Source organism: Theobroma cacao, chromosome 2 (assembly GCF_000208745.1).
Source record: "Theobroma cacao cultivar B97-61/B2 chromosome 2, Criollo_cocoa_genome_V2, whole genome shotgun sequence".
NCBI lineage: Eukaryota > Viridiplantae > Streptophyta > Magnoliopsida > Malvales > Malvaceae > Theobroma > Theobroma cacao.
This window is the reverse complement of record NC_030851.1, coordinates 41,063,180-41,083,777: the sequence shown is the minus strand read 5'-3', so window position 1 is coordinate 41,083,777 and position 20,598 is coordinate 41,063,180. Positions and strand designations below refer to the sequence as shown.

Below are 20,598 nucleotides of genomic sequence, written 5' to 3'. Positions count from 1 at the left end.
ATTAATGAAGTGATCAATTCTATGTTCGACTTGTATATATAAAATCCAAGTGATGCATGTGCATGTGCATGTGGCTTGGAAAACACATTATAATCAAATTTATCAGCTCGTTTTCTGATCAGATTTCGGAGGTGTGTACTGCATGTGATTGATTTTGATACACATTTCCTGATCCATTTTTTTCTTCTTCTGGATAATTGAAAAGTATATATAATTGTTTGAATAATTAAAGTTTCATTTTCCATGATCTGATTTATCTCTAAAACATGTGGGAAATGATTATTCAGTCCCAAAACGTAAATCAGGCTGCTCCTATATTAGATATAGCAAGGTATGAAATGATGGATCCTACTTTATTTATATGCTATCTATATATGGTAACTCTAGTTGTTTTTTTTTTTTATTTCAAAAGGTGGTCATGAATCTTGGAAGTTTAGGCCATGTTAAAATATATAATAATTAATTTAATTTTGGTCAAGTAGCACCACAAAAGTTAATGCTTACCTAAGAAAAGGAGAAATTAAAGATGGCAAAGGACTTGAGAATTCTTGGGTGACCTAATCACTCATCAGTGATCTTATCCCAACCGAGATTTCAAACCTTTGTTTTATCAGCATCCCCAACTAACCCCACTAATTAATAACAACAGTTTGTTACCAAGATTCAAGAGCAGACAAATCGCAAAGACATGTTACAGAGGGGGTGAATGGAGAAAGGATCGATATCATTGCATGCAATGGCGGTCTGGTTCATCAGCTTTGAATGTCGTATGCAATTACATTATCATGCCCAACAGGAGTTGACAATCAACATAAATATATATACAAAACCCAGTCATCAAAGGCAACAGAGATTTTGGAAAGCACATTTCCTTGGAGGAGAGAATTAGTGGGACATGGACAGCTAGTTGTTGCCCATCAAAACCACATGGGTGTATATTAGTATACGGTCATGATTTTGCATTCGAAAACAACAAACTTGGTAATGTTTTTTCTTTTTCTTTAATGGCAAATGGAAATTCAACTAAATTCGTTGAAAGAAAATTCCATATTTTTTATTGGTTCATAAATATACAACGAAATTAATAATTTTGTTTCAGAGTTGGTCAGGTTTTTGAAAAATTCTATGTTTAAACCTAAATGAAAACTGTAAGTCAAAGCAGCAGCAAACAGGGTGGAATGAGGATCGGGAGTTGAAGAAATGCAAAGTAAACATATATATATATATATAAAATAAAACAATGGAGCTTTTCCTTTCCGTGTTAACATCAGCCATCATTTCGTCTTTGTAGTAATTAGTGTGGTATGTTTGAATGGCTCTCTCTATGTATAGATTGGCTTTGGAAGCGCACGCACGCACGCACCTTACAGTAGAGACACCAAACATTGGATTGGTCAACACCCTTGGGGCTGAAACAATGCAACAAACCTATTGCTTTCTTCATTTTCAATCGAACCAGATATTTCTATTCTTTTTTTTTTTTCTTGTTTCTTTTATAAAAAATTCTACTACAATTTCAATCATTCTTCTGATCTCTCTTGTTCCAAGAAAATATCATTTTTGACTTTTTCTTTTATATTGAAATCGATAATGACTATGCTTAAAGACATTTTAAATTATTAGCCGAATATCAATATTTTTCAATAAAATTATTTAATTATACCCCTTCCTTCCGTCGTTAAATATTTGTCATGTTGTAATTTATAAGCTTGGAAGCACAGTCTGTGCAGAGCTTCCAAGGCCTCAATTGCAGCCCAATCACAGGTTTGCTGGACAACAGCCCAACTTCAAGCTTGCATTTTCAAGTCTGAGTTGGGTCTAACAGGCAAATGCCAAGGCCATTAAGCCCACAAAATGGAAAAAAAAAAACACTTAGAAAATCCTACTGGAACTGAGTCTCCCGAGTTTGGCCAACACAAATGGGTCAACTCAGCGATTCTGCGCCGCTAAATCTATCATCATCATCCTTCTTTCTCCATCCGCTTAAGTCCATTTGGGTCCAACTTTGAAATCTTTTCTAATCAAATAAAAGTCCTTTCTTTTCGTTCTTTTATTTTATTTTTGGTATAATCTAATGAGTGATGAGGAGAATCTGATCTCTACATGCCTAAAATGGATGCAGGCCAGATTTAGTCTGAATTCCATCAGCTCCAAAATGCAGAATTCCATTTCATCAAGGTGTAAAAGGTAAAATCTTAAAAGCTTGATATCAAGGAGACATGTACAACTCTTATAGTATTAGTTCAAGTGTGTTGTCATTTAGGAGTAATGGGTCTGTTTCGTTTTCATTCAATGACTATTCTTCCAACTTGTTGAATTCATCAATTGAGAAAACCACATCACCTTGTTCTTCGTGTTGCTCATGTTGTGGTTGTTGCTGTGCCACATTTGCCACCCATGCACTACCCATTTCCTCTAGTTTTTTATATGGATTAAGGCAATCTGCCCTTGTTCAGTGCTCACCTTCTAGGAGGCTCATCTTGCCTGCTCGACGGCGCTACTTTTTGCGGTTTCCCAGTTGTGATTTTGATCATGCTCCTTCTGAGGTTTCCACTGCCAGTTTTGTTATGAGGAAAACTAAGGGGAGGTTTAGATGTATGGTTTCCGAGGAAAATAGTGCTAGGCATTGGTTAGGTGGAGTAGATGCCGCAGAGGGCATGATCAGCTTATTGAGTGAGGAAGTGGATGCAGATTGTTTTTCTGCAGAGAAAAATAGGACTTCATATAAGATAGTGGAAGTGGAGAAGAGAAAAAATTATGATCGTGAGTGCTCTAGCCAGAAGAAAGAAAGAGAACAGGTGGAGAAGACAAGGAGTTATGTTAGTCAATGCAACAATGGAAATAAGAAAAGGATGCAAGTGGAGGAGAGAGGGAGCCATGTCAATAAACATGATTGGGAGAAGAATGAAAATGTTGGGTCAGGTTTGTTAGGGAGTGATTCTAAGCATGAAAATGAGTCCATCACTATTGAGTCAAGGGAAGAGAGTAAAAGGAAAACAGAGAGAGCGTCAGCTTTGAGAGCTGAGAATCGTAGGGGAAGGACAAAGAGTTCTAGTTGCTCATCTTATTACTCTTTGTCATCTTCAGGGGACTTAGAGAGTGATACTGATCTCCCAGACCAGGAGGAGCAATTTGTGGAAGAATCATTAAGTGGGCATGTGACAGAATTAATAAGAAATGAGAATAGCAGAACTGAGGGATGGGTGGCAGAAGGCTTCAAGAAGGATAATGTGGGAGGGAGTACTGTTGATTGGGATTTGAGAAAGAAGTCAGAGAAGAAGCTCGCTGAAGTATCTACTGAAGAAATACAATCTGGAGCAAAATCCTCACAAGAATATTCAAGAAGGGTGAAGAATGATGAAAGTGCCTATAAGAAAAGATCTAGTTCCCATGAGCAACTTGATGACAAGGGCTGGGAAATAAGAAAGCAGCATTCTCAGACGGACAATCAAGTTATTGGACAGTCTGAATCAAGAAAGAAAAGCCAGGACGTTGCAGAAATATCAAAGATCCATGTTAGTAATGCTGGGGCAACTTCTCAAAAATTGCAGTTCACAGGCAGAGAAGCAAATGTGAAAGTGTCAGAAATACGAGACAGTCAGAGGCTGACTGAATCTAGAATGAAGATTGAGGAAGAAGATACAACCCTGGTTCAGAGTCGGTCTGAATCTAGAAAGAAGATTTGGGAGGAAGATACAACCATGGCTCAGAGTTCATTCCAGCAGACAAGAAAGCAACACCAGCAAAAAGGTGAAAGGATCATTGGGCAACTTGAATTGAGAAGAAAATCAGAATGCTTAAGTGAAATTAATGAAGCCAAGAACAAGAAGACCTCAATATTACAGTCTGAAACACATAAGAAAAAACAGGATGATACTTCAAGTTTATATTTCACTTCTAATCCTGAAACAAAGAAGCAGGGAAAGGATCAAAAACCTCCTCAGAGAATTGAGTCAGGGAAAGGATTGCAAGCTGTTACTAATATATCTGTTATTCATGCTGACAATATTGAGATGGTTACCAATTCTCAAACAAGTTCTGGAAAAAGATTGATTGAACATGAAAGTAATTTGACATCAGGTTTGGGATTGATTAGTGACAGAAGCGAAAGACATAATGGTAGAGTTGAGCAAATAAAATCAAGAAAAGAGAATGAGAAAAGTGTATCAAGTTCTTGGGAAGAAGCTGAAGATGCCTCTAGCTTTCCAGCATCTTTGAGTTTAGTTTCAGAAGCACGAGAACAGCAGTTGGATGTTGATGTAATGGGAACAGAAAAGAGAAGCACACAGGCAGTTTTGATGCCTCCCGAGTCTCAAGTGATAGCTGGAGGTCTCCAGTGCGATGACTCAATGACTAGGATTTCCACTCAGAAGGCTTCCTTTGAAACTTCGGAAAGTGGCTCTACTTCCTCATATCTGCATTCAACTGGAAGGACTATATTTGCACCCCATGAACCATATAAAAGAGAAATGAGTGAGACTTATGGGGAGTCTATAAACTTGACAATGTGTGAAGATTCTCTGGGTTCTGCTCAACGATTGGAGGAATCATCCTTGCAGTTTGTTGGGGAGTTTGTTGAGAAGGCAAGGCATGATGTCTTGACTTCTGAGGTGCAACAGGGGAACAGAAGTTCTGACTCTAATTCAGCATATAACGCTGATAAGCAAGGGCAAGATATTTTAGGTCAATACAGCAAGGAAGAACTTAAGATGAAAAAGCATGACTCGAGACAGTCATCGAAGGGCTCTGGAGCAAAGGGGCCCTCTGATGAAATGTGGGATGTAACAGATCCATCTGTTCAGGATCTGCCTGAAGTGGAAATCCTACAAAAGACTTCCACATCAGAGCATGCTGTCGTGAAGAGAACTGGCAGGTCCTTGTGGAGCCTTATGGCAGACGTCATTCGATTACGATGGGGTTCACGTGCTCAGACCCCTAGCTCAGGTGCAAGATCTGGAGGAAGGACTTCACCAAATGAGTCTGCTGGCAGTGAGACATGGTTTTCTGGTCGTGAACCAGATGAAAACAGTGAAGAGAATCTGAGAAGGGAAAGAGGCAGCATGGCTTCAGAGGTCATAACTTATCAGCTGGGACCAGGGACTCAAGGTGAAGGAGATGTCTCTGACTCAAAGAGGTCAACTGACAAAATAACACAGCTTGAAGGGAATATTTCACCATCCTCAAATATGTTGGACACCGGGTCTGCATCAGAAGGTACTTCCTTGACTTCACAGAAGGAAAAACATGATGGAAGTAGCTTTGTGATAGCCTCAGGCAAGGAGATGGCACAGTCATCTATACAACCATTACCAGCTAGAAGCATAAGAAGATCTCCTGTTGTAGAGGGGATTTCAGAAACTGATAGAACTGATATCCTTGGAAGTGGTTCAATTGGGGTGATGGAACGGCCTCTTGGTGCAAGATTAACTGAAGCATCAGGGTCTCAGGTTAAGGATGGGGAATTGAAACAAAGAAAGCTTCAACGGGTCAAGCAAGTCCCTAGAGATAAATTTGATGAATGGGAAGAAGCATATACACTTGAACGTGAGCAGCGAAAAATGGATGAAATGTTTATGAAAGAAGCGCTGCTGGAAGCCAAGAAAGCTGCTGATTCTTGGGAGGTGCCTGTTGGGGCAGTACTAGTGCAGCACGGAAAGATAATTGCCCGTGGGCGCAACTTGTGAGTTTGATAAACTGACATGCTTGCTGTTTGATTGCTGCTTACTATTTTATAACATTGTTTATGCAATTTTTATTTCAGGGTAGAGGAATTACGGGATTCAACTGCCCATGCAGAAATGATCTGCATACGAGAAGCTTCAAGCACAATACGTTCATGGAGGCTTGCGGTACTATTTCTTCTTTTTGCTCTTAAGTCTATTAACCCTTTTTTTTATGGAGGGGGATGCCAATATATCTACAGATGTGGTTCCTTAATGATTCATAGATTCACCTATAACCGGGAAATGGGTGGGAAAACATCTAAAATATGTGTGCACCTAAATTTCTCTGATTATATGTATGATAATTTACATATGTTCAACTACGATTTATTGACAAAAGAGAAATAGCCCTAGCAAAATGCTTGTGCCTGCCCGTTTCTCTTAGAGTGCAGTAATTAGCAAGGCAGTCTCCTCACTCACAATGGACTTAATTGTCTAAAGAGTGTTAGCTTTGTAGTTATAGCGGGAAGGTTTGATGAACTTGCTAATCGATATCTGCTACTATTTTCTAAGGGTGCATCAATTTTAATGCAAATGATGATTTATCATGAAGGTTCACTTGATATGTATCTTAGAAATTATTAATTCTCCTGACTCCTGAGTCAAGCCATTTGGTGGTGCATTTTTGTAATTGAATCATTTGCTCCTCTAGGATACAACACTTTATGTCACACTTGAACCATGTCCTATGTGTGCTGGAGCAATACTTCAGGCAAGAGTTGATACTCTCGTGTGGGGAGCTCCCAATAAGCTTCTAGGAGCAGATGGCAGCTGGATTAGGTATGACAATGAATTCTTTACCTGTTACTAGTCCCTGTGAATTTTATAACTGTAAGATTCAACTGTTTTTTTCAGCAGAGTTCTTGTCTTTGAATGCTTCACTGTTGTGAATGCCAGTGCCTTAAAACTAAAAGATGCGTCATTGGTCCTTTCTATTGGAATACTGACTGAATGTTTGGAGCATGAGTTGTGTAATCTCATATGAGAACAAATATAATTCTGCCTTATTATCAATATCATTTTATGCCTTGTGGAGAGTGTTTCTCTTTTTTGGACCAAGAATGGAGTAGAGTTCACTTATCACTTATCAAGGATGGAGTGTTGCTCATGTCAGTAGAATATGAAGACACTATATTTCCAGCTAGAAATGGCCTGAATACCTTGTAATGTGTCACTGTCACATATAAAGCTGTTATATATGATTTCTGCTTTCCCTAATCCCTAATTTTAATTAATTGCAACATAACAATTTTTCCAATAAAAAAGAAAAGGAAAAAAGTGCTGCTTATTGTAATATTTGGTCTTCATATGAAGGCCGGCTAGAGAAATAGAGGAATTTTTCTGAGGCAATTCCCCTATATTTGCAGGCTTTTTCCTGATGGGAGAGGAGGAGGAAATGGCTCAGAACCGACAGACAAGCCAGCAGCTCCAGTCCATCCATTCCACCCGAAAATGACAATCAGACGTGGGATATTGGCATCAGAATGTGCAGACACAATGCAGCAATTTTTCCAGCTTAGGAGAAAGAATAAGGAAAAGAATGCTGAGCGGCCGCCATCACCATCTTGTCTTCCCATTACAAGCCATCCATCAAAAATCATTACCAAGATGCATGATATCTTCCATGTGATGTTCTGTTTGTAAGAGACAGTAGGAAAACAACGAACTCTTTTAGGTTGTATGAAGTATTTTGGAAACTCTAATTCTAATTGCCCTCAAACCAAATTTGAGTAATAGTGTGTGCTTCACAAAGATCTGGTGCCGTCTGCTATATGAACATGGCAGATAAGAGGGTTTGAAAGAATTGATAATTACGGCTGAGCAGGTTTATTCTGGCCATTGCTGTTTCAGGTGTTCAACATGGAGCGGGGCAATTGGCAAAGCCGCATCATTATTGGCTCTTCTTACATGTTTATATTTCCTTCAGGGACTTGTGATAGTGGAAAAAATGAGGTTAACTTTGTGGAGGAGTCCTACTATGGCACATGTTTACTTTAGTTCCTTCACAATAATAATTTTTATCAAATTCAATTCCTCTTATTTAATTGAGCAAATAAGGAAAGTTGATGACAGGAATTGTAAGGTGTAATGACTAAGGAGTTAGAAATGTTATAGAGTTGAGCGTCGTGACAGATGACCATAAATCTGATCTGATGCAGCTATGCAATGCCAACCTGGTGAATGATAATGTGTTTGCATCAAAACAAAATGGTTCAGTTGTGTTGCACTTGCATGTCAACATTAGCAATCTTAGCCGGGCCAGCTTGATGTTAATCAAAATGAGGCCTCCAACAAATGAGGTACTCCCAAATCTCAATGCCTCTCGGAAGCTTTTCTTTAACACTCATTGCTTCATTAACAGGGTAAAAATTCAAGTGCAAACTAAATAAAACAGCAAGAGATACCAATGGAAAGTTCTCGACTCTTAAACCTTGCCTCTGCACTTAAACTTGATGGAGACAGCTGACCAGTGTTTAGGTTCCTGGTCCATGAATGGTAGGTGCAGGTTTGTTAAGATTGCCATTTCCGTCCTTTCCCTCTCATTTCACTCCATTTCTTAGCGAACACTTTCCGCAGATATCTCCCAATCATCATATCATAGATATTAGAGAATAACACACGCACCTAAATCATAAAAACTTGCTGTTCAAAGAAAAAAAAACAACAAAAATTAAACCAGTCTTTTGAGCAGCAGATGACTGCTTCCAACCATGATAACTGATGAAGCAAAACAAAATCTATATCCCTGCCTACTCATCGGGTAATCAGAATAGCCATAATAGCAAGCAAGAATTTAGACCAACCAAGCTGCCAGCCTGTTTTGCAAAATTTTGCAATCAATTATCTGGCCAAATCAGATAGTAGAAGGGACATAACATTCAAACGAAGACTACGTCTCTCCCTCCGACATTTCACCTAACATTTTCTGCTTCCAAACCTTTGATTCCTCTCTGTTTATATATTACAACCTATTCTCTGCTGCAATTCCCATCTCAAACAAAATGGCTCCAATGTCTTGGGCACTCATTTTGACTTGTCTCAGCTTTCAACTAGCCATTACAAATGCACAGGGACCGGCTGCCTCACCTTCCACTACACCAACCACCATAACTCCACCTTCAACTTCACCACCACCTCCAACAGCAACACCTCCGCCTTCAACTGCAACACCTCCACCAACCACAACACCCCCACCTTCTACCACACCAACAGCACCAGCACAGCCACCTGCAACCACGCCCCCACCTGTAACAACCCCAGCTCCAAAAGTTGCACCAGCTACAAGCCCAACAGTCCCACCTCCTCAAATTCCACCACCACAACCACCCCAAACTCCTCCAACCACAGCTCCAGTGCAACCACCAGCAGTGCCACCACCACCAGCATCACCACCACGAGTATCTCCTGCACCGGCCCAAGCACCACCAGCACCGGCACCAGCCAAGGAAGCACCAGTGCCTGCACCAGCAAAGTTGCCACCAGCACTTGCACCCATTATTTTGCCACCAGCACCAGCACCAGCTCCTAGCAAGCACAGGAGAAGGCACAGGCACAGGCACAGGAGGCACCATGCACCAGCTCCAGCACCAACTGTCCCAAGCCCCCCCGCACCGCCAACAGTACCAACTACAGATGACACAACGCCAGCACCATCACCAAGTCTCAACTTGGTAATGCCTTCTATCAATAAATAAAATTACTTTTCTTCTTATTTATTGTAAAAAGATAAGGATGAATCAAGGATTTTATAGCAGAGACTAACATTTTTTTTTCTGGCATACAGAATGGAGGAGATTCTTTGTTTCTGGCAGGAGGAAAGTCTTTGTGGGCAAGGACAGGATTAACAATTGCCATTTTGATTGCTATTACAGGCTATAGTTTCTAGGAACCTTATAAAATGAGGCGTGTTTCCTTGTCATACTTTTCCTTTTTCTCATTTCCTTTTTCTCTGTCATATCTGACAGAGAATATTATTTCATTTGTATAACAAAAAGTAAGATAAACTGAAATTTTAATAGAATAGATATGAATAAGACCAAAGTTGAAAAACCAAAATATTGGTAGCATTTTTTAATTGCTTATCCTATTATTACATGGTTGATTGACAATGAAGATTAATTTGAATCATAACCGTCATGATGCTGGTTGAGTAGGAAAAAAATGTGGACTACATACATTCAGTGTTGCTGGTTGAACTTGATCCGTCTTTACATTTCATCCCTTAAGTCATACTCAACCACAAGGCCAAGATTGTCTGCTAATTTGTGATATTGGAGACATCCTGCACACTGATGAGAAGCACTGCTTTTTGGTCACATCAAAAATATTTTTCTTAATTAAAAGAATTATGATCAATTCTTCTGCCAACAAACACAATTATTACTTCACTCCTAAAGTGCTTAAACAAAAAGCTTTGTTTTCATGAAGCAAAATCTTAAAATCAATTCTAGAGGTATCTAGATAAAAGTTAGGTATCTATTTTGCACATGCAAAAAATCAATGCAGCACCTAACATGCTGCATTCAATTTCAAGATTAGACATACTGCATAATGTCAAATCTGAACTTTGGTTTCTACATAGGAGGCCACCACACTTACAGGTTAATGCAGGACAAAGTAAATTGTTAAATTTTTTGCCTAACGCTTACTGAGGTATGTAACAGCTTTGATCTAGTAGAAATCAGGTGTTGCTAACAGTCATGTTAAAGAATAAAACAACTATGGGATGAAATAATGGCATGCCAAACACACTAAGCACCATAACAGGAACCAGTATTATACTAGCCTATAAATTGGAAAACAAATTGAACTACAACAAAACTGAAAGCCTAATATTGCAATGGAGAATAATAATGTAAACCAAATCAAATATGAGTCTTACATCGCCATGCTTTATACTGGTATAGGAAGTCTTCTGTCTTCTAAATAAAGTTATACTGACAATTTTGACAGTTTCAATCCTAAGGGTTCCCCACAGAAAGTGCTAGGTTAACCCTTTACTAGATGTAAAAAAAAAAAATCAAATATATGTATGCAAACCTAACACTGATACAAATCTTCAATATTTTATAAAATATAAACAAAAATCAATCTGAGCAATAAAAAATCCTACTTAAACAATTCAATTGGATGGAGATTTCAATATCTTTTTCATCATCCAGAAACATACAACAAGAATCTTTTGCGAAGAAAAAAGAGAACAAAAAGAGAAAGAAATAAGTACCTGTACATAAACAAGTCCCCGTTCATATGCCAAGCGGTTTATGAGTCTTTCTGTTCTTTCACCACATTCGCCACAAGTGAACTGAACTAACAAACTTCTTCTTGGCAGTTTTATGTCAATAGTTGCATCCTGCACAAAGATCAAACATAACAAAGCAAACACTGTTGAACAATTAGGATTGTATATGTTGCTTGACCTCTAGCAACATAATGTACAAACCCACCCTAATTCACCTGCAAGGAGAACACTAGCACAACATGCTTTCTTGAATCTTAAAATCCACTTGAAAACATCCCACTCCTCTTCTGCCACAGAAAATTGCCACTCTCAACAAGCACAAATATTCCAAGAATTGTAAAAAATGTTTGAATTCACAACACTGTATTCCTAAAACTTTATATACGTTGTGTCCAAACATCTGCAACCTATCATCTACAATCTGATCCTCTGCTAATTTAAATTGCAAATTACGATAAAACCAGATACCATAAGGCAATACTGAAGAGAATGAAAGACTATAGTTGAAGAGAGGGAATCACATTGAGTTTATCCCAAGGGGATTGTGATGATTATGTATGGAATTATTCTATGGATTTATTGGTTTCCATATTTACTCTGCTGTGTTTCTACATAAAAAAGAATGAGGTGAGATGGTTGTAGTAAATGTAAAATCAATAAAATTATCTTCTTCTACATTCTCCCCATTCCAAACTTAATCGCCTAAAAAGTACCCTCTTTTCAAAAGATATCATTTTTCAACGATTCACCTCACTTCAAATTCACTTTCCAAATTGCAAAACAGATTAATCTTTCTGAAATTTGTCTACCTATTTAAAAATTCACATACCAAGAGCAATAATATATTTCCAAGATATATATATATATATAAGAAAAGACTAGCATGAATGTGGAAGCTCAAAAATTGACCACAGAAAAATTAAGCTAAGCTCATAAACTTAAATTGGCATACCGAGTTCGAATTTTTCATATTTTCATGCGGGTCCATTGTAGAATCACAAGCCAAAACCCGATATGCTCGCTTTGGTGGCACCGCCGACGCACGTGCAACTTTCGGGCTGTGAAAAGCAGAGAAGAAAAGGCGAAGTAACATAAAAAGAATGAAATTTGAAGGTGAGAGAGAAGAGAAAGAAACACCCAGACAGGATTACCTGGAAATTGGGTTGAAGGAGTTGGAGTATGGAAGGGAAACGATGGGTTTGTGATTGTGAGAGGTAAGTTTTGGACAGGAAAGAGAGAAGAAGAAGATATTACACATTGTTGAAGCCATTGTATTGTGTAGCTGTAGCTGTTGGGGTTGGACTCGCAGTAAGTATGAATTAGCTTACCCGGTGCCAGTATGTACCGTAATTAATAGTCGGAGAACCAGGTTTTCGTTTTTCTTATTTATTTATTGTTTTTATATTCTTATTTAGTTATTTACCGTGCAGCCATGAGGTTGATTTTGTTTTTCAATTTTAACATCTCTGGAGAACAATTCCTCCCCTTTTCTTGGAAAAGGTAATGAAATGATCATTTTCATTTGCCAGTTGGTTGGAATTTAGATTCAATCTAGCATCTATGTATACAGACATAGTATCTGTTTGCTTCACACTTGTATGTAACATGGCATCAGCTAGCCACTCTGTTATGTAGCACATTAATGATCAAACGTGCCGCTGAGGAAGAGTTTTCCTAAGTAGTTTATCTAGTAAGCTGCTAACAGGTTGATAACAGAAAGTGATTTGCATCAATTTCTATTCCTTGTTGAAGAATTTGTATACAAGTATAAACTGTTTTCCAATGTCCTTGGAACAATAACAAGCAAGTTGATGTCTTGTTAGTCACCTAGAACAAGAACAACATGGTTCCACCTGGCAAATTTCTACCGATAAAAGAATTCCATTGACCCGAATCGAATTCTGAGAGCAACCTTTGCCAATGGGCATCAGTCTTCCTCATCTACTTCATGAAAGGGAAGTGGTACTGTCTTGACTGCCCTGAACTTGCCAGCATTATTTAGATGCTCATTCTCCAACCTGGACCATTGATAGATTTGTTCATTAGAGCTAGTGAAGACGCTATGGTCTGCTCAAAGTAAGTGCGCATGTTGATGGGAATAAATAGCTACACTTGCACAGGTTCAAGAATTAAGGAAATACTAAAGACCAATCAGTATTTTACCTGAAAAAATTCCACAATCCTCTTCTAATGACTTCAAGTGCCGCCAAAAACAGGCCTGTTACTCTGTAATCAACATGTCCAAAACTTGAATGGAGAACAGTTTGCAGCCAAGCAAGCCTGAGGAAGAGGTTCAATCCCTGCATGTCATGCAAAATTTTGTTCAAGACAAGTTAGATTATTTTAGATAATCTGTATTTCTAATCCAAAAAGATAGTGAGCTCTGTTCACTATGTGCATTTTAATTCTGACAATATCTGTTTCTTCGATCAGAAAACTGCAACATCTATTGCTTTGTTTTCAGAGTGAGACTAAGAATCTCACTTTTGTTCGTGAAACGGCATTATCAGTATTTATTTTAAGAATATGTTTGTTCTCCTCCTTTTGACTTATCTTGAATTCTTAATCATATAAAATGGACAAGTTGGTTGTGAGCCTGTCTAATCAGAACAGCAAACTAGTGCTTGCATCCACCAGTTTGATTCTCGATCAAACTAAGTGTAATATTAGCTCGTATGCCAGTTGTATGCCAATGCCCCATAAATCTAGGGGGTATTAATTTTCTTCTAGCAGGGAGAGAGTGAGAGGACGCCATAACATATACCATGGAGAAGTAGTAAATGTACTTTCGACGTAGCATTAGTTCATTCCTTAGCCAAGGGTTTTTGGAATTCATTTGAAGCAAGCCCCAATCCTTTACAAAGTCCCAATACAATTGGTACACTGTTGCAGCACTTGACATGACCACAACCAGACACAGCCATCCGATATTCCGTTCTTTCTCATAGGCCACTTTGGCCCCTGCTGCTAACATTGCTGATACATATTTACCTAGATTGACAAGGTGATTTGTCTGTCCTTCATCAAACCACCGCCTAGCGCACTGCAAGCCGATGAAAAGGCATTTTTGTCAGATGAAACTGATTTCAAAAAACAGTACGTTTAGTTGATTCAAAAATAAAATAACTTTCCATGGAAAAGGAAATCTTGGTACTACCTACATGCAAAGTTCTGAGGAGCAAAAATATACCTGCATGGCTCTCCAGTAATAGGGTAGAAAGGACACTGCATAAGCAAGATCTCTGTAATGCTTGGCTCTCATGCAGTATCCGTAGTCTTGCGTTTTGAAGCTTCCAGTTATGTAGTAACAAGCCACATACTCGAGGTTCCTAAGCATCGGTACCTGCAGTTTTAATTAAGTGATCCAGTTAGATTTCAGGTATCTGATTCGCTAGTTATCAGGATTCTCTATCCTTTCACAGAAAAGGGTATTTATTACTACTTAATCAGCAGTTAAACCAACCTGACTACAAAGCTGATCTGCCATGAAGAAATCCAACATGACAACCTGCAGGCAAGTAATTGTAATTTGTTAGGAAACTAGTTTTGTCCTTACATTAAGAGTTAGATTTTCATATTTCTCAAACTTGAAACGGTTTGGTTTCACTACCCTAATAACAAAGTACCTTGTAGAGAGGTGATAAAATTATGTTCCGTATCACACGAAGGAAACAATATCGACTTGATTGGTAGAAGATATTGAAGGGGCAGACTAGCAATAATAAGAACATCTGCACATAGAAAAGAAAGTTAGAAACTTCTGCAACATGACTGGCCCATCATATGGGCCTCCAAAGAAGTGCCATAAGTTTGGGAATTACCAATAACAGGAGACCTGGGATTGCTTGAACCTGGGTGAATGAATACCCTTTTGTAAGCAGTGACAAGTGAACAAACATGATTCCCACAACCGCTGTCAATGAAGTGGTACAGATTAAGAAAACATCTCTATACTTAAGCTCCTTGGTGGGAGCTAGCTCAAAGATGAAGCTGTAATTGATGCGAGCTTTTCTCCACAAGAAAATGTTGCAACCATACAGAAAGAAGTGTAGGAACAACAGGCTGAACATGCTGCAGAGAGAGAATTGATCAGATGAACTGCCGTTGTACAGTTTATGGGAGTGATAAGAACTCTATATCATAAAATATGTTGCCCAGAATGAAACTCAGTGCTACTTGCCTAAATACAGGGTAGGCTGTTTCCATATAGATTGAATCTGGTTGTCTTCTGTACATCCCGGTGAGATGAGCCATAATGATATATCCAGCAAGAAGGGCAACGAAACACCCAGTGAAGAGTCCTGAGTATGTTTAAACACATTCATTCAATTCTAATTCAGCCTAGGTAATCTGGGATAAGAAGTGTTGCATTAAAACTACAGAACGTAAAGCGTAAAAAATTTGTTCCATTGATATTTAAGCTCTTTAGTGTAACCGGGGATGTCTGGATCTGGTATAGTGGAAATATACTAGATATCATCTAGATTCTAGTCTTTATGCACAAAGAAAAGCACTTGTCAATAAACATGCAAATGGATGTCGAAACCTTATGGATTTCTGGACAAAGTAAAGGGCAAATTTAGTATGAAATATTTTTGGGACTAGCTGTTGTGCACAACATGATCATAGAGATCAGTCCTAGATTTAGAAGTGTCCAAGCAAGATGCGATGTACATTGCTAGGCACACTGGAAACTGAATAGTGCTTGCTGCAGGTGTTAATGGTCTCGTTTAAAGGTTGAATCCCTGTACGGTCAAATTTGTCGGAAGCATGATTATGGTCTAGCATGAAACTGTGCATGTTTGTCCACCCAAAAAAAGTGACACTGCCTTCATTTGTATCTAGTGCCCTAATGGGTCCATGGCCATGCTTTTGCTTCTCTAAAACCTATATTTTCGCAAAGTGAGCATGCTAGAAAGCTTTCCACCAAAAGCATTGGTTAATGGAAAATATCACTTTACAGTGTTGTTTGTTATTTTCCTTTTTCCAGAGAAACTACTTTATTTGCTGTTAATCCTAGTTTTGCAGAAGTTGCAAGGAACTCACCAATGAAGAAGGTTACAGCATGTGATTCTTTACGTTGACGTGGTCTAAGATATTTCATACCCTTTCTGCGATCTTCCTCAGCAAAATGTTTGATAAATAGATCCTCAACTTCATCTGCTAATTTCATTACCTGTCATTTCCGAGACCAATAAGCAAATTTAACAGGTGAACAAAGTTTTACTGATCAGGTATAAATGCCAGACAAGCATATCCATGTTTGATTTTACATAAATCTCAGATATGCTTTGCATAGACACACGTTACAGGATCAATAGCCACTTAATATTGTCGGTAAATAATCAGATGAACGGATAGCTAGTGGCAAACATCAAAACATTCATGAGAATATTTTCCGTAGCAGACCTATGCCTAATAGGCATCTGATACTTTTACTTGGTAGTTTTTCTGCTTCAGTTATTTACCTTGTCTGAGCTGTTGAAATATGAACTCTCAACAACTTTAAGATAAATGGGAAGAACTTGTTTTCCAGTAACCTGAAAGCGCCATTCGGAGACAAGAGAATTCGTCTTTAGTTACGTAAATTGAAATGGAATATCTGCAGAACTCTAAAAAGTCCTTTACTTACTTTGTCAAACTTCTTCAGAATTTTTATGAAAGCAAGCATGTTCAAGTGCCTGAAAATCATAATTGCAAAAGAGCAAACGTAAGAATCTCGTTCTCATTTTGAGCTCAGTAATACAATAGGAGTGTCTTCGACATGTTGAGTTCTGATGATAATACCTGTAAGTTTTGAGATAACCCAATGCTTTATAGAGCTCTACGAAAGCTCCTTTTATCATCTTCTCTGCATGATGCAACTTTGTCTTGTTGATATGCAGCTTAGTTCCTTCAGGTCCACAGTTCTTTGAAGACTGGTTGACTAAATCGTCCCAAAGTACGTAACTGATAGCTGAGAAGGTACGAGATGGTGTTGTCAGAGGAATGTTTATTCGTAAGTTCTTTCCCTGGCAACTGAAAACACGACCTGAGAGTGTTCTTAATCTTCCATCCTCTCTTTTCATTCTTATTGATTTTCCCATCTCATCTGATCTCGGAGAGTCTGAAAAGGACACATCATTTCTATCCAATTCATCTGTGCAGCTGTCTTGCAATTGTTCTTGGTCTGTTCTGTCCTTAACAGAATCCTCCTCTGCATACAAGGAAACAGAGACGAGTTGTACATTTAAAAGGTCATGAATCAATAATAATTTCACTGCTTTTTTATCGGTTCAGTCCTGCCTAAAGTGACTCACTTACTGCATATCATTTCTGTAAACAGGATTCAAAGAAATTGTAGGACTTGAAAACGTTTTCTAGCTTTGATCTTTTTTCTGTTGTTGTCCTTTCCATACAGTCTAGCATTCATGAAAAAGCATGCGAAACCAATAGATGCAGTATTACATGGATGGATGCGAGGAAAAGGAAATGTGTTTCTCTTATAAACAAAAGTCATTCGAGCCAAATGAATTTTTTTGGTATAACAGGTCAAAGCTGAAGTACATGGTAGTAGTATTTTGCTTTACATTTCAGATGCATCGAAATAGAGAGAATGAGTCAAATATGACATACCACATGAGATAGTGCATGAAATGGAGGCGTCCTCCTTGGAGTCCTGTGCAGAAGCTCCTTTGCTGCGCTGCTGTTGCTGGAGAATAGTTTTGAGCTCAATGAGAATCTCCATTTGTTTCTTCAAAGACTCTCCTCTTTCCAGGAACTCTTTCTCCTTTGTTTTATAAAACTGGTTCACTTTGTTAAGCTGCATGTCCAAACATGCAAAGAATTCTTTCGCAGCATCAGTATCAGCAAACTGCTCTAGCAATTCTGTCTCATAGAGATCTCCTTTGCTAGCGGAAGCTGCGAGTCTTTTATGAACCTGTCCACAGCGAAACGCCACGTTAATTAATTCTCGCCTGTCAGCTTGATTATTATCATTGAAAAGATAGGAAAACAAGAAACAGAAACTGTCATGTGAAAAGAGAGATCAGGGAGGGAAAGAGTACTTGAATGACACCATGGTCTCTACGTTGGCGACCAAAACACGAGAAGTTCCCTATGGAAGATAAGAGGTTATTGGCTAAAGAAGTAGTTTGAGTATTGGAGGCAGTGTTGCTGTTAGTGGTGTTAAGGAGATGGATTTTCTTGAGGTCCATTTTGAGTTGCCAGTAATCAACAAAAGCTTCCTTCCATTCGGGGACAAGCTGCCCTTCGAACTGCTTAGAGAACTTGACCATCTTTCTCTCTTGAAGCAAATCTTGTGAGAGCAGAAAAAGTGGTGGCAGAAGATGTAGGGAGCCGAGTGAGTGTTTAATGGCAGCCCTTGAAGACATTATTTATGGAGAGGAAAAGGAATATGATCGATGTGCCCGTACCGATGCTTGAGAGCACATTCTAAAATATCCTTGCCCTTATATCCTATGCCTCGTCCACTTGATATTGTAGGTTGAAAGATGTAGGGGTGGTCATCTTCGCCGGAAAATGACCAAACCGCCACCAGATGAAATCAATTGTTGCTTGGGCTAGCATCTTCTTATGAAGATATAGACAGAGTGGGAAGTTAAAGTGGATGGCAGTGGGACCATACAGAATTCAAAAATATTCGTGAACAGTGATCCTGTACAAGCCATAATTTGTCATTTACAAGAATCAGGGTCTCTTTGGTAAGTCAAGAACTGCTCATTTGTGAAAAATGAAGCTTACACAAAGGAGACTTCTTATTAGACCAACCTGATTTCCACTAATTCAGGATAACCAAAAGTTTCAATTATTTCCAGGCACCACTCGAATAAGAAATTGGTGATTCCAGACTGAAATATTAAACTGAGACAACTTAGGATGTATTAAACTTATACAAACGAATCTGTCACTGATGGATTACTGATCAATATAGATGTCACTGTCAGTCTTTGACTGCTTGATTTGTAGGCTTATTGCTGCAATGCCAATGCCTTTATTTTTTTTTTTTCTTTTGCTCTGTCAGTAAAGATGCAGCAGTGACGATATACCAGACACAGACAGCGTGGTAGGACGTTTTCCATCGACATCATTGTTTGGGAAGAAAGGTTATAGTTGGATTAAGCTGCAGTGCTTGTTAATTTATTTCCAGGTTTAGGATGCTTGTGTTTCAGATATCGTGATCAATTAGCTCTAATTAACTAGTACCGGAAACCAATCAACTTTACGTACGCGGTTATGTGATCTCAATTCTGGGTGGGACTATTCCTCAGGATAAAGTAAATGGATATCATTCCCATTTAAGATGTACTTATGAGAAGCTAGGAGAGTGTATAACATTCCTTTGCGTACATTATTGCAGAAATAATGTACCCAAAAGCGTATGGCATAATTAGATATTGCCAGGCTGCTATTAATTCTAGCAGCAGTTGGTGGTTCTTGTGAAAGAAGAAGAAAGGTTCCATTGTTCTATTCCCATTCTCCGCACAACTTGTCAAAATGAGACCTCCCATCCCACCAGAAACTACAATTTCCAGAATCTCAAGCCATTCTTCTCTCTCTTTCTTTCTCTCTCTTTACTTTCTTTGTTTGCAGACATGGATTGCAAAATCAACACTGCAGTTGTGGAAAATTGACAGCGTGCCCAAGGTGGCTGACTCAAAGATACGCTTCTCCATTCCATCTCTCTCTTCTTTGGATACATCTTTTCAAGTTTTCACTTTACACATTCTTAGTTTTCCATAAGGCAGCAACAATAGTTTGGCTAAGCCACGTTAAGAATCCTTTGCACCTGATATTAATTCAACAGAATCATTCAAACCACGCGTTTTCTTTCCTAAAGCAGCCCGAAAACAAGCCGTGTCAGGGTTGAGCAGAATTTTGAACTGAGCCCACGAGTCATGAATGTGGAGATGAAGGAAGTTTGATGTTGGTGAAAATAGAAAGCTTCCATGGTTAAAATGAGAAAAAAGCATGCATATGTTCACTTTACAACACATTGAGTTAAAAGGGGAAAGAAAAGGTAGACAGGAAATCTAAAGCCTTAAGGTCAACCGAGCCAATGACAAGCCATGAAAATGATGATCTGATTCAGATTAGCATTTTTGGGTGCGCCCTTGCAGCTACCCAACCCAAGCCCACCTCACACCCTCCTTTCCTCTTCATATTAATTACATTATCATCTCATTTTCTCTGTTGCACAGAATCCTTTGACCCCACAATCTATGACCAATGACCGTGTTTAATCATAAGGCCTCAAAGCCACGTTAATGATTTCGATTGCTTTTACTTTTGTTGTTACTCCTCTCCTCTCTTTTTTCATCTTTTCTTTTAATTTGTCTAAATTGTTTGGAAAGAGAATTAAGTTTGAAACTTAATTTACTTAATTTCATTCTAATTAAAAGTCTATAAGGTTTGCATGAGCACAACCTCAACCATCATCGCTTCTTTTGCATGCATATGGTTTCGAGAATGAGATGCCTGTCTTGAATTTTACACTCTGATTACCACGCATCCATCATTCAATATATACCTGCTAATTCTCCAACTGCTTTCTTTCTTTCTTTCTTTCTGGTTTTTTATTTCACCTTTAATTTGAGTGTACAATGTTTGGTTCAACCTTCCAAAGCATGTGAA

General features: G+C 38.6%; 4 protein-coding genes across 4 annotated transcripts; 2 read left to right on the top strand and 2 right to left on the bottom strand.

Annotated features, from left to right (window-relative positions):
- LOC18610573 (tRNA(adenine(34)) deaminase, chloroplastic) lies at positions 1,967-7,754 on the top strand. Its single transcript, XM_007046299.2, has 4 exons — positions 1,967-5,680; positions 5,762-5,849; positions 6,376-6,503; positions 7,091-7,754. Exons 1-4 carry the CDS (start codon positions 2,220-2,222, stop codon positions 7,365-7,367), a joined length of 3,954 nt encoding a protein of 1,317 aa, XP_007046361.2. The 5' UTR covers positions 1,967-2,219; the 3' UTR covers positions 7,368-7,754.
- On the top strand, positions 8,141-9,838 carry LOC18610572 (lysine-rich arabinogalactan protein 19). The gene is made up of 2 exons (XM_007046298.2): positions 8,141-9,394; positions 9,508-9,838. The coding sequence occupies exons 1-2, from the start codon at positions 8,726-8,728 to the stop codon at positions 9,607-9,609; spliced, it is 771 nt and encodes a 256-aa protein (XP_007046360.1). The 5' UTR covers positions 8,141-8,725; the 3' UTR covers positions 9,610-9,838.
- Positions 9,766-18,519, bottom strand: LOC18610570 (phosphate transporter PHO1 homolog 1). The gene is made up of 18 exons (XM_007046295.2): positions 18,012-18,519; positions 17,581-17,884; positions 16,753-17,161; positions 16,598-16,646; positions 16,434-16,505; positions 16,012-16,141; positions 15,146-15,266; positions 14,787-15,036; positions 14,592-14,696; positions 14,429-14,473; positions 14,156-14,308; positions 13,730-14,008; positions 13,129-13,265; positions 12,117-12,983; positions 11,918-12,023; positions 11,181-11,252; positions 10,948-11,076; positions 9,766-10,012 (listed from the first exon to the last, which is right to left on the bottom strand). The coding sequence occupies exons 1-14, from the start codon at positions 18,336-18,338 to the stop codon at positions 12,893-12,895; spliced, it is 2,472 nt and encodes an 823-aa protein (XP_007046357.2). The 5' UTR covers positions 18,339-18,519; the 3' UTR covers positions 9,766-10,012; positions 10,948-11,076; positions 11,181-11,252; positions 11,918-12,023; positions 12,117-12,892.
- LOC18610571 lies at positions 10,405-12,235 on the bottom strand. Its single transcript, XM_018115024.1, has 4 exons — positions 12,117-12,235; positions 11,918-12,023; positions 10,948-11,076; positions 10,405-10,509 (listed from the first exon to the last, which is right to left on the bottom strand). The coding sequence occupies exons 1-4, from the start codon at positions 12,233-12,235 to the stop codon at positions 10,405-10,407; spliced, it is 459 nt and encodes a 152-aa protein (XP_017970513.1).

What these genes read in the sequence shown, in the direction of transcription:
- LOC18610573 (XM_007046299.2), top strand. Translation starts at nt 2,220, where the DNA reads ATGTACAACTCTTATAGTATTAGTTCAAGTGTGTTGTCATTTAGGAGT. An exon ending in ATTGCCCGTGGGCGCAACTT is followed by an intron (nt 5,681 to 5,761) that starts GTGAGTTTGATA and finishes TTTTTATTTCAG; the next exon opens with GGTAGAGGAATTACGGGATT. An exon ending in GCAGATGGCAGCTGGATTAG is followed by an intron (nt 6,504 to 7,090) that starts GTATGACAATGA and finishes CTATATTTGCAG; the next exon opens with GCTTTTTCCTGATGGGAGAG.
- LOC18610572 (XM_007046298.2), top strand. Translation starts at nt 8,726, where the DNA reads ATGGCTCCAATGTCTTGGGCACTCATTTTGACTTGTCTCAGCTTTCAA. An exon ending in CATCACCAAGTCTCAACTTG is followed by an intron (nt 9,395 to 9,507) that starts GTAATGCCTTCT and finishes TCTGGCATACAG; the next exon opens with AATGGAGGAGATTCTTTGTT.
- LOC18610571 (XM_018115024.1), bottom strand. Translation starts at nt 12,235, where the DNA reads ATGGCTTCAACAATGTGTAATATCTTCTTCTTCTCTCTTTCCTGTCCA. An exon ending in TCCTTCAACCCAATTTCCAG is followed by an intron (nt 12,024 to 12,116) that starts GTAATCCTGTCT and finishes TGCTTTTCACAG; the next exon opens with CCCGAAAGTTGCACGTGCGT. An exon ending in ATATGAAAAATTCGAACTCG is followed by an intron (nt 11,077 to 11,917) that starts GTATGCCAATTT and finishes ATCTTTGTGCAG; the next exon opens with GATGCAACTATTGACATAAA.
- LOC18610570 (XM_007046295.2), bottom strand. Translation starts at nt 18,338, where the DNA reads ATGTCTTCAAGGGCTGCCATTAAACACTCACTCGGCTCCCTACATCTT. An exon ending in TTCTGAAGAAGTTTGACAAA is followed by an intron (nt 16,506 to 16,597) that starts GTAAGTAAAGGA and finishes TGGCGCTTTCAG; the next exon opens with GTTACTGGAAAACAAGTTCT. An exon ending in TCCCAGGTCTCCTGTTATTG is followed by an intron (nt 14,697 to 14,786) that starts GTAATTCCCAAA and finishes TTCTATGTGCAG; the next exon opens with ATGTTCTTATTATTGCTAGT.